This window comes from Hevea brasiliensis, chromosome 16 (genome assembly GCF_030052815.1).
Source record: "Hevea brasiliensis isolate MT/VB/25A 57/8 chromosome 16, ASM3005281v1, whole genome shotgun sequence".
In the NCBI taxonomy this organism is placed as follows: Eukaryota; Viridiplantae; Streptophyta; class Magnoliopsida; order Malpighiales; family Euphorbiaceae; genus Hevea; species Hevea brasiliensis.
The window spans coordinates 49,079,135-49,090,981 of record NC_079508.1 but is presented as its reverse complement, the minus strand read 5'-3'; the positions used below and the strand labels follow the sequence as shown (position 1 = coordinate 49,090,981).

The 11,847-nt window shown below is 31.1% G+C and overlaps 1 protein-coding gene across 1 annotated transcript; it reads left to right on the top strand.

Annotated features, from left to right (window-relative positions):
- Positions 1–9,276: 9,276 nt before the first annotated feature.
- Positions 9,277–11,164, top strand: LOC110636003 (G-type lectin S-receptor-like serine/threonine-protein kinase LECRK3). The gene is made up of 3 exons (XM_058138396.1): positions 9,277–9,369; positions 9,414–10,507; positions 11,038–11,164. Exons 1-3 carry the CDS (start codon positions 9,277–9,279, stop codon positions 11,162–11,164), a joined length of 1,314 nt encoding a protein of 437 aa, XP_057994379.1.
- The last annotated feature ends 683 nt before the right edge of the window (positions 11,165–11,847 follow it).

Sequence of the window (11,847 nt, the reverse complement as noted above, 5' to 3'; positions counted from 1 at the left end):
TTTAGATGTGGAGACCTTTTTTCAATATATAGAAAGGAAAAAAAAAAGTGTGAAATCCAAGACATTGAAATTAAATGTGAATTAAAAATTCAAAGTTTTTATTATTGTATTTAAATAAATTATTTATATTTTTTTTAAAAAATATTTTATTATATCACTATTTTTTTTCCCTTGAAATTCTTTCTCAAATTTTCTGCATTTTCGGCCCTTCTTTTTGGGGATAATTAAATAAAGGAACAATGTGAGCAGATGATCAGACAAGGACAAAGAAGGCAAATGAAAGAAGTTCTATTGTAAATGAAACTACAATTATTATATGATCATTTAATTTCCATATTTCCCACAAATAAGCAATTCCTAACTTTTCTTTTACCGCTTTTAGACAATATTTTCAAAATCGATTCAATTAAAATATAGGATTAAGGCTTCAGAATTCAATTAACAACTAATAGAAATTTAATCAACATACTATATTTGATATATTATTTAATAAATATTAAATATGCATTATGTAATTAATGATATATATACCAATAGCTCAGTATAATTAGAGTAGTTTTCAGAACTGTGAGTCTCATATTTTTATATTTTTAATTTATAATGGATCGAGTTTAAGTAAGAATTTTCGTTTGTATTAATAAAAATTCATAATTAAAATTTTATCAGTCAATTTTCAATTATGCTAACTAATCGTTGTAAAATATCTTTAAATTACAAAAAACTACATTTTACAGTTTGAAAAAAGAAGAAAAAAATTGTACAAACTACCTCTGCATATATGTTGGATTCCATTTTAAAAATGGTAGAAGGAAAGACAAGAATAGGAATTGTCAAAATTTGTTAGAAAAGGAATTGCTAGAATTTGAATTCTAACTTTTTATTTTATAATGCAAGCACTCTAATAATAGTATGACAAAAATGAGGTTATTGATCATCATTTTCATTCTCTCCATTTCATTTACCTACCTTCAATTCCTTTATGAAATCTCACCATAATTCCTTTCTTTATCCAGACATGCATTTTCTCTGCAAATGATTCATGTGAGACTCATAAATTTTACATGCCAGGAAACAGTATGGGGATTTCAAGAGTCCGTGAAGCAACTAATGATGCAAACATGGATAACAGGCAACTGGGTGTAACGATTCCCCTCTTTAGCATTCCGGGCTATATTTATTGGACTTCCTTTGGGCTTGCATTTGAATTCCAAGCTTCGAATCACATATACAGAAAGCCATAATTCTCCTAAGCCTCTCCATAATTATGGGTGTTGGCTTCATGGATGAATGAATTCTTATAAAATACCATGTGTTTTTTCTTAATGAAAATGGATTTTTTTTTATTTAAACTCGGTCTTTTATAACTTAAGATGCAAGATGTATTATGAGATTTATCTATTAAATACATGAGTTTTGAATTTATAATGATTTAAATTTAAATGAAAAATTTTCACAAAAAATATATATAATTTGATGCGCTTAAATTCTTATGATATCACTTATTACTATTATATTTACACAAGTAGTATATATATATATAAGTTGGCCTGGGGCAGCAATTTGATGTGTTAGCATCTATCTTGACATGAACTCTAATATGGCCCAGTAAAAGAGCATAATTGATTAATGGATGCAGTTGCTTTTTCACACTTTGAGGGAACACAAGGAGCTGGGGCTAAATGCTACTATTAACACATCACTCATTGCCATTTGGGGATTGCATCCTCATAATCAAAAACAATTTTAATGATGGGTTGGATAAAAGTGAAGCTTGTTCTACAAGTACAATAACAATCAAAGGAATTGAAATTATTGATTGTACCAGGAAACAGATTTCGTGCAACGTGTAACCTGGCAATGTCTCTATGATGTTGTCTCCTCCTTGTGCAATAAAATAGAAAATGGGTTAGTTATTATTAGTCTAATTGAACTGTTGTCTGTGGTCCAATTTTGGGGTTCAAAAGAATTTGCTGCTGAGTTTTGAATCCATTGGGTGTCTAAAAGTGGTTTCACTTAGCAGGGAAAAGGGCAATCTTGATGATTGTAGCTGCTTTATGGTTGGGCATTGATTGCCCTGTTTGTGTCTCTTTTGCTATTCGACCACTGGGGGCCAAGTTTTGAAACACAAGTCCTCATTGAACTTTTCAGGTACTGTGATTAATTTCACGAAAAATTATACTATATATCAGTTATTTTAGGTAGATAATTTACATAAAATGACGAATCAATAACAAACAAATATGCATGTAAAATGGTTTTCAAAATATTGTAAAAATTAGATAGTTATTATTTTTTAAAAATATCAGTAACTGCATTTATATATTTATCTATTTCTTATTGTTTTGTCATTTCGTGGATTAAATTAAACATCCTAATAAGTACATGATGAAATTCAACATTATATCATTTATAAAATATTTTAGAAATACAAATTAAATTAATAAGCTTTCTAAAAGGTTTAACATATATAATATGTTAGTAGTATCTAAAAATTTTTAAATCCAATTAATGTTATGATTTGATACAATTGCCGATGATTGCATAACCTGTTAATTGGCATTTATTTAACATCGATTGTCGCCGGACAAGGAGATTACATTAGTGAGATTTTTTACCATAAGAGAATTGCTGAAGGTTTTAAGGAACTTGTCTGTCCAAAGTCAAACAAAACAAGCAAAATGGGAACAATACTAGTTCAATTGCTTGTTGAGTGGTGCCTTACCACAACTACAACCCAGAATTCACCATTCTGTCATGTTTTAATTGATAATTTGGCATTTTATATTCCATCTCCTCTTGCAAGGTTGGCACATTATATATGAAGCACTTTTTTCTTATAATGAAATATTTGGAGTGTGAAATTTATACAATAATACTCTGAAACCTGAAGTTTGCAAGATCGAACACTGCAAGTTGACCCAACATTGAGACTAGAATTGGATCCGACACAGTGTTAATAATTAGCCATAAAATAGACCGGGCTTTCCTCTTTCTAGTTAAATCTGGAGTATAATGTAGGATACGAGTCTCTCCATTTCCTACAAGTGGAAGGTTTCAAAGTTTGAATCTTTTGGTCTACTATATATTGATAGTGATGATCGTTAACATCCAATTCAATAAATGAAGTAGTTCCATCAGCTCATTTTTGCTAGAACCTACACATAAAGGGTATCGATGTTTGAGTATTTTAGAGAGAAAAAATGAGCGATTTCATGCTTTTTAACTGAAACCAACTTACTCAAGGCTGCCATTAAAAAGAAAGGAACAAGAACAAAATCTCATAGCCTAATTACTATTTAGGAAACGAGTTAGTCAGATTTCCTTTTCGTGAGATGATGATTCATGGATTCATATAATCGCAAGCAGAAGGGAAACAGCAGTCAATGCAACTGTAAAAAAAGTTGGAAATAATAATAGAGAAAGAAGAAGAATTTCTAATATATGATATGCATCTGCCTATATTTTGGCAGCTCATCCTGGCTTTCACCTAATTCTGGTATTTTTGCCTTCGGATGCTGCCCTGAAGGCAAAGGATTTGCTGTAGGAATATATGGTTCGCCAAATTTCCACAAAAGACTATCACATGGACAGTTGACAGAGATGACCCCAATCCCCAGCAATGCAAATTTAATTTTAACTGGTGATGGTAGGCTTGTCTTGCAACGTGTTAAATTTCTGATTCGGAGAGTGTGAATGATTTATCAGGAAGATTTATGTGTTGTTTCCATCAAAATGGCTTATGCCAATTTGGTTTAGCTTATCCTTGTTTTATATTTCTTTCTTTTTCTTATTTGTTATTAATGTGGCACATTCAACACTATTCCCTCGAGTACAACTAGATTAGATTTAATTTATAGGTCTAATTATCACTTGCGCTGCATGTAGCCCATTCATTAGATCCATGTCTTTGCAAGTTATTGGAAATTTATGTTCCAAACCGATACAATCCATGTTTTGCATCCAAGAGGAGCCATCGCTAGCTCCGGCCTTCAATGCAGAAAGTGGCTCAGACGTTGGAAGGTAATGTAGAGGTGGACTCTAAAATCTGTAAATCATGTTCATGTAGCTTGTTTTCCTTTATTTTAGGCCTAATGAAGAAAAAAAGCTGAATCTTTCCTCAAATTGCAATTTAATTGAATGGTTTTAATTGATAATTGAATTAAATTATAAGTTCGTGAAAAATTAATGTTTAGATTTTTTTGCCTTAATTTTTGTCATTGTTTGCTTATCTTATAGTAGTTATAATTTTTGCTCTCAAAAAGGAAAGAAATAATTTTGTGTAAAATTTTAGTGTTATTAAAGTAAATAGTAATTCCTAAAAATTATTATTAGACATTATAATTCTAAGAATAATTAGTTCAGTCGATTAAAAAAAAATATTCTCTCATTTAATTATGGAAGCATAGATATTTCATCTAAAAATAAAAAATATTTTGAGGCATTCTTATGAAATATTAGTTTTTTTTAAGCATTATGAATTATTAGTTAAATAAAATTCATAGATTAAAAAATTAGCTAAAAACTAATTACGATATATGATATTATTTTATATTTCTAATTATTTTTAATAAATTTAAGGATTATAAAGCTAAAATGGAATTTTTAAAATAAAAAAAAATTTCTTCCCCAAATTTTCCCAACAAGAAAATACTTTTACTTGAAATTTTCCTCCGAAACTAGAATTCAAATTTGAAGCAAAATATATAGAAATTGAAGAATGAGAGAACTCACTTTTTCATTGTCCGCTATAATTGTAAAATTATGTATTTTAATTTTTATTATAAACAATTTATAAATATAGTTATAATTTAATTAATAATCAGAAAACTAAGAGTCATAGTTATAAATTATATAAATTAAAGCTACATTTTCATTCATAAAATCATATATTTGATTCTTTATAAAAAAATTTTTATAATAATAATTATAATTTAATTAATATTAGGAAAACTAAGAGTCATAGTTATAAACTATATAAATCATAGTTATAAACTTTATAAACAAATATCATACATAAAAAATCAAACTAGCAATTTTCTAATGCATAAAGAAGGTTCTGTAATACCCTCACTTTAAGTAGTCTGTGCATTCTACTGTTCCGATGACTAACATCTGTCTGGATGGCTGGGATGTCTGGAACTACCCTTAAATTTAAGTAAGGAGTCATAATTTAAATTAATAAAGATCAAGTAAGGTTAAAGAAAAAAAATAAAAAAAGTGAAGTATAAATCAGTTAAATGTGCACAAGCCCCGATGATGGGTAACACCACTGGGAAGTGACTATGGGTTTAGTTGCTACTCCAATTCATGTAGGACCTTGTAAGATTCTTAATTAAGGCTTAATTGAAATATTATTATGAATTAATGAGTTAAAGAAACGAAAAAAAAAAGTTCAAATAAATAAATTAAAAACTAAAGTGAAAAACAAAGTCAAGGACTTATTGGGTATTATGGAAAAGATGAACAGAAACACGGTAAGAGCAAGATTGATCAATTAGATTTAAAAGTCAAATATTGACCAAAAAATGAGATTAATTAAGTTAATAAAGTTGGATTAGCTTAATTAATTATAATTAAGATAATTAAGCATAATTAAATTAATTAGTCAAACCTAATAATTAGAAATTTCAAAATATTTACAAGTTTGGCATTTTTAAATAATTACAAGTTTGCCATTAGGGATTAAAATAAGATAAATATCAATTGAAAGATGACAAAGCATCATCTTCTTCTTCCCATTCTCTTTGCCGTCCCTCTTTCTCTCTCTCTTTTCCTCCATTAAAGCTTAATCTTCCAAGCTTTAAACTCATGAATTCCTTCATAATTTTTATAAGAAATTAAGAGAAAATCTTGTATTAAGCTTTGATTTGAAGAAATCAAGTAAGGATTCTAAGGACTTTGGAAGATTAGTGAAGAAATATTATTGACCAATTGAGGTAAGTTATGATTTAAGCTTAATTAGTTATGAATTAATAGAATTTAAATTTGATTGTGGAGATTACAATGAATATTGATTGAAATTATGGATGATATCGAAGGAAGGGATTTCGGTTTAGGAGAACAAGAAGGAGAGTTAAGGTTTTGGTGAATTGAAGGTTGATTGAGGTTAATTAGGACTTATAATCAAGGTTAGTGCTAAGAAATTGCATGAATTTTGAAAGCTATTGCTAATTAAGTTAGGGTTTTATATAATTAGGGTTTTCATTATATGAAGCCTATTTAATGTTATTATGCTTGTATTATGATTATTTGATGTGTATTTATTAAGAATCATTAATGATATGGTGAAGAAATTAAATGAATTTGTATTATGCATTAAGTGTGAATCTGGATAGCTTGAGTCTAGTAGGATTAAATGCTAATAACTTGAGCTACATAATTCTAATTGATGTGAAATCAAAGACAAATTAAAGATAATACAATATACTAAAATTTTTATGAAGAATGCTTGATCTGAAACTGACTGGAAGACACCTAAATTATGGCTAGAATTCGGCAATGCAAAACTGAAATCCTGAAAAATAACCAAATGAATAGTACCCACTAAATTGAGCATAACTTACTCTACAAAACTTCAAATTGAGTAATTATTGAACTTGTGTAATCCTGAGACACAGGGGAACAATTCATATAAAGACCATGATGCTAAATTTTGACTGTAACCTATCCAAATTTGCTTGACAAAGTGAGTCCAGAAATCTGTCTGGATTCTGGAAGTGGCCTGAAAAACTGAGATTTGGTCACTGGAATAGTTTTGGCAAAATGTCCATAAATTAAGCTACACAAATGCAAATTGAATGATTCTAAAGACAAAATAAATATAAGACATAGATCTATAATTCTCATGGAAAAAGTATGGCCTAATTCCTAATGTACCTTGGCTAAATCTATTATGGAAGTTGAGGCACCAAATGTGGAATTTATGAAATGTAAGCATAAATGCTTAAAATGTGAAATTGTGATTGGGACCTATATTCTGTGATGAATGAAATGATGAAATAATGAGAAACATTGAGTTGCTAATAATAATAAACTAGCCTAAGTATGCTAAGACAATAGTGCAAGGGTTGGATAAATTGGCATGCCAAGAAGGGATGAGATTAGTAGTACTGTCCATGGCTTCTATGACTAGATACCATTGGCAGATACCGAGTGTCCGATATGGTTATCCCTTATTCATGATTGCTTTAAATAATTATTGGCAGGCACCGAGTGTCCGATATGATTATTCTCATAGCTTTTATGTCTAATTATATTGTATACCCAACAAGCACCGATGTGTATGACGGTATGACAGCCCGAGGCACTGAGTGTCCAGTGCCGATAAAACTCGCATATCCAGTCCAAATAGTCAAGTTAAAGGTTACTTTAGGCACCAAAATAAATTAAGAAAGTGGAATATCGAAATAAAGAAAAGGGAGAGATCCTATGAAAATAAATATTTCCAAAGAACGTGAAAATATGGAAATATGAGAAAATGAGAGAAGAATATTGTGAAAGGTATCCAAAATCATTACGTAGATAAATAAATGAAATGACTATAAGATTTTGATGTTATAAATTTTATATTCTTCTAAATGATTTATGAATGTTTAAATGTGTATTTCCCTTATTTCATACAAGCATAAAAATTATTTTTATTTGCATATTGTACAATTATTATATTAGTGCACCACTAAGCAGAAATGCTTAGCTCGATGATTTCTCCTTGCGCAGGTCCAGATGATAGGACCCAATAGACTTTGGACAAGGATTTTGGACTAATATGCAGTATTGATAATTATCACCTCTGCACATTATTCTGGTAGAGATCATTGGCCCACAGTAGTGCATGATCATGTGTATTGTAATTAAACATAAAGTTTGTAATTAAATTTTGAGATGTATGATAAATGTGCATATTTTGTAAATGAATGCAACAAAGGAAATATGAGTTGTGATTTTAAAATTGTTATAAATTTTTAACTTTCCAATATGGATAAATTTTAACTAGAGAATTCTTTAACAGGTAAAATATTAATAATATAGGGAAACTCTTGCACTTTCCATTTAAAATTTCTTTGATTAAATTATGATGGAATTAAATTGATCATCAATTAAATAAGATAAGAATAGGTGTTTTGGCACAGAATGTAGCATTCATTTGCTCGGCTACACTATAGATTGGGTAAGAGAGTGTTACAGGTTCAATGTCTAATAAAGATTTTCTCTTAGACCTACTAAATGATATTTTAGTAATCAAGGCATTAAAACAAGATGGAAAATAATTTGCACAAATATCACTAAGCCAATCAATTGAAATCTTATTCTTTATATTAATTTTCAATTTATTTTTATTATTCATATTTATTTTCTTTATAATTTCACAATTCGTTTTACAAATATTTTTTTAAATAGTTCAAGTAAATTAAATATAAATATATGAAACATTATATAGCCATATCTTCATTCACATTAAATAATATATTAAGATTATGCCTGTGCAATGTGCGAGCAAAAGCCTAATTCTTTAATAATGTGAGACTTCTCCCTTCTCCCTTCTCCCTTCTCCCTTCTCCCGCCTCCCAACAACAACCTTCCAACAATAACAAAGACAATCATGACATCCTCATAATTCAAATTGATTGCAAAGTGAATCTTATACAAATGTTGTCAATCCTTCAAAAGACAATTGTTGTCACAATTATATATACAAAAACCATTGTATTTGGAAAAATACGTCATTTACTAGTGAAGGCCTTTAGCTAATTGGTATCAATCAAGAAGAAAAACAAGCACAAAATTACATTTGAATGTTATCAATTTTATTTTCTATTTGAAGTTAGACTACTCAAAGTTCAAATTAGGGTTTCAAAGATAGAATTTTGCTTTTGTTGAATTAGAATTTTGCATAGTGAACGTGAATAATTAATATTTTATCTGATTACTTCTGCATATATAGGAATTGAAGTAAAAGGATGAACTGTGCCTTTAGAAGTAAGAGTCAAGGGTCCTAACAAGTTTAACATTGAAACATTAATGCAATGTTCCTGTTTCTTCTTCTTCATTCAAGTCCAAGTTCCATATTTTCTAGCACTGCAACAGCTCAACAAATAAATTCCAATGTTAGCCTAGGTTCTTTTCTCACTTTGACTAACAACTCATATTGGCCCTCTCATTCTGGCAATTTTGCCTTTGGTTTTTATCCAAATGGAGAAGGTTTTGCAATTGGAATATGGACAGCAAACCAGGATCACCCACCATTGCCAAGGGATGTGACCTTGCTCTTGAGCAGTGATGGCAGGCTTATCTTACAGCGGGAACATGGCCAGCAGATACCTTTTGCAAACACTCCTTAACCTGCTTCCTCTGCCTCCACGCTCGACTCTGGTAACTTTGTATTCTATGATTCAGACTCAAGGATCATATGGCAGACTTTTTGTGCTCCAACCGATACCATTTTACCAGGGCAAAGCCTTTTGGCAGGGGAAGAGTTGGTATCTAGCATCTCCAACACAAATCATATAACTGGAAGATTTCGACTCAGGATGCAAAGAGATGGAAACCTGGTAATGTATCCTATGCAATATGCAGCAGGAGTAGATACTGTTTACTGGAATACAGGTACATATACTGCTGGAGATAATGTGAGTCTGAATCTTGATACTGATGGCAAGCTATGCCTGTTAAATGCTACAGCCTTTAATATACGGACTCTGAATGTTCGGCAAACTGTGTTTGGTAATCCCATTTATCATTTGACAATCGATGCAGATGGATTATTTCAGTTGTATTCACATAATTTGGATCAAAATGATTCTTGGTTGATTGCATATCAAGAGATTAAGGATAAGTGCCATCTTACAGGCTTATGCGGCTTGAATTCATATTGTATTCCTGTAGACCAGGACACCGCATGTAATTGTCCTCTTGGTTTTGATTTCATTGACCCTAGTCAGGAGAATTTGGATTGCAAGCAAAAATCCAGTGTAGATGATTGTGTGAGCACTAATTATACTATTCGAGAATTGGAAAGTATTATATGGGAATCTGACTCAGATTCTGTTGTCCGATCTAGTAATAAAACTGAGTGCAGATATGAATGTTTAAAAGACTGTAACTGTGAAGCTACTTTACTTAAGAACCAAGAGTGCAAAAAACAAAAGCTTCCATTGCGATTTGGGAGAACAAACGAAGGTGAATCAATGTTAACTCTTATCAAGATTAGCAATGGAGAAATGGGGGGCAAAGAAAGACCAAGAGAGACGCTAGCTAGGAATGATTCCTTAACTATGATTCCTAAGAATAATAAGAATGGGCTACAAATAGGTATTTTAGTTACTGGTGTTACATGTTCAACTTTTGGGCTCATTGTTCTAGCAGTTTCTATTGCTCTTATTGTAAAACACTACGTTTCTGTATTCAAAGTACTCTCTGACAAGGCAAATGGAGAGTTTATTGAGGATTTTAATCTAAGATCATTTACCTATGAAGAACTTGAGAAGGCAACTAATGGCTTCAATGAAAGGTTTAGAAGGGGAGCTTTTGGGACTGTTTTCAAGGGAGCTTTGATAAGTGGAAAGAACTGGAATTCCAAAATGAAATGAGGTCAATAGGTAGAACTCAGCATAGAAATCTTGTCCGCCTGCTTGGTTACTGCCATGAAAAATCCAACATACTTCTAGTTTATGAGTACATGAGCAATGGATCACTTGTGAACTTTCTCTTAAAATCTGAAACAAAGCCAAGTTGGAAAGAAAGAGTTCAAATTGCTTTGGACATAGCTAGAGGCATCCTTTATCTGCATTAGGAATGTGAGACCCAAATCATCCATTGTGACATAAATCCCAATAATATATTGATGGATGAACATCAGCGTGCAAGAATTTCAGACTTTGGGCTGGCAAAGCTGTTGATGCCAAACCAAAGCAAGACACTTACAGGGGTCAGGGGAACTAAGGGATATGTTGCCCCATAATGGTATAAAAACCAACCCATTACAGTGAAAGCAGATGTTTACAGCTTTGGGATTGTGTTTTTGGCGATCATATGTTGCAGGAGGAGTGTGAGTATGGATGTTCCAGATGATGAAGCTATTCTTGCAGAGTGGGTCTACAGTTGTTTTGAGGCCAATGAGCTGCTTAAGCTATTTAGTACAGAAGAAGTGGATGAACAAGCCCTGTAAAATTGGGTTAGCATTAGACTCTGGTGCATTCAAGAAGAGCCATCACTTTGTCTTTCAATGAGGAAGGTGGTTTTGATGTTGGAAGGTACCATTGAAATACCTTTTCCTCCTAGCCCTGCTTAGTTGAGCAGTGTGGTCTAATTCATGTGCCTTGCTTTCTTCAAAGACTGCAAAAATGTATCTGTAGCATGAATGATACACACACACACACACACACACACACACACACCACACAGCTCCGAACATACTTGGTGCTTTTTCTTCTTCAAAATGTTGTAATGTAAGCTATGTTATTCTAAGATTGTCCTGAAGCCCCTTTCTTTTTCAATTCAATTATAGTACTTGGACTTCTATCTGTTTCCATCTAAAATTAAAATTGATATACCACTAGACTTAATAGCCTGCTGGAATACAATGAAATACATGTTTTAATGAAATCAAATCTTTGAATACAATTATCAGAAACAAATTGTATTTGAGTTAAAGCAAGTAAAAATAAGCTATAAAAAGTTAAGGGATTTGAAATGAACTGTTAGCCTTTTTTTAAGATGAGTTGTATTGTTTTTGTTTAAAGAACACATGAAAATTGTTAACTGAAGATTGAAGTAGAATTCCCTGATTTTGTTAGCATCGGTTAAGAGAATGTTAATTTTGTTCTCTTCCGTTCTATAAAAGACCAGAAG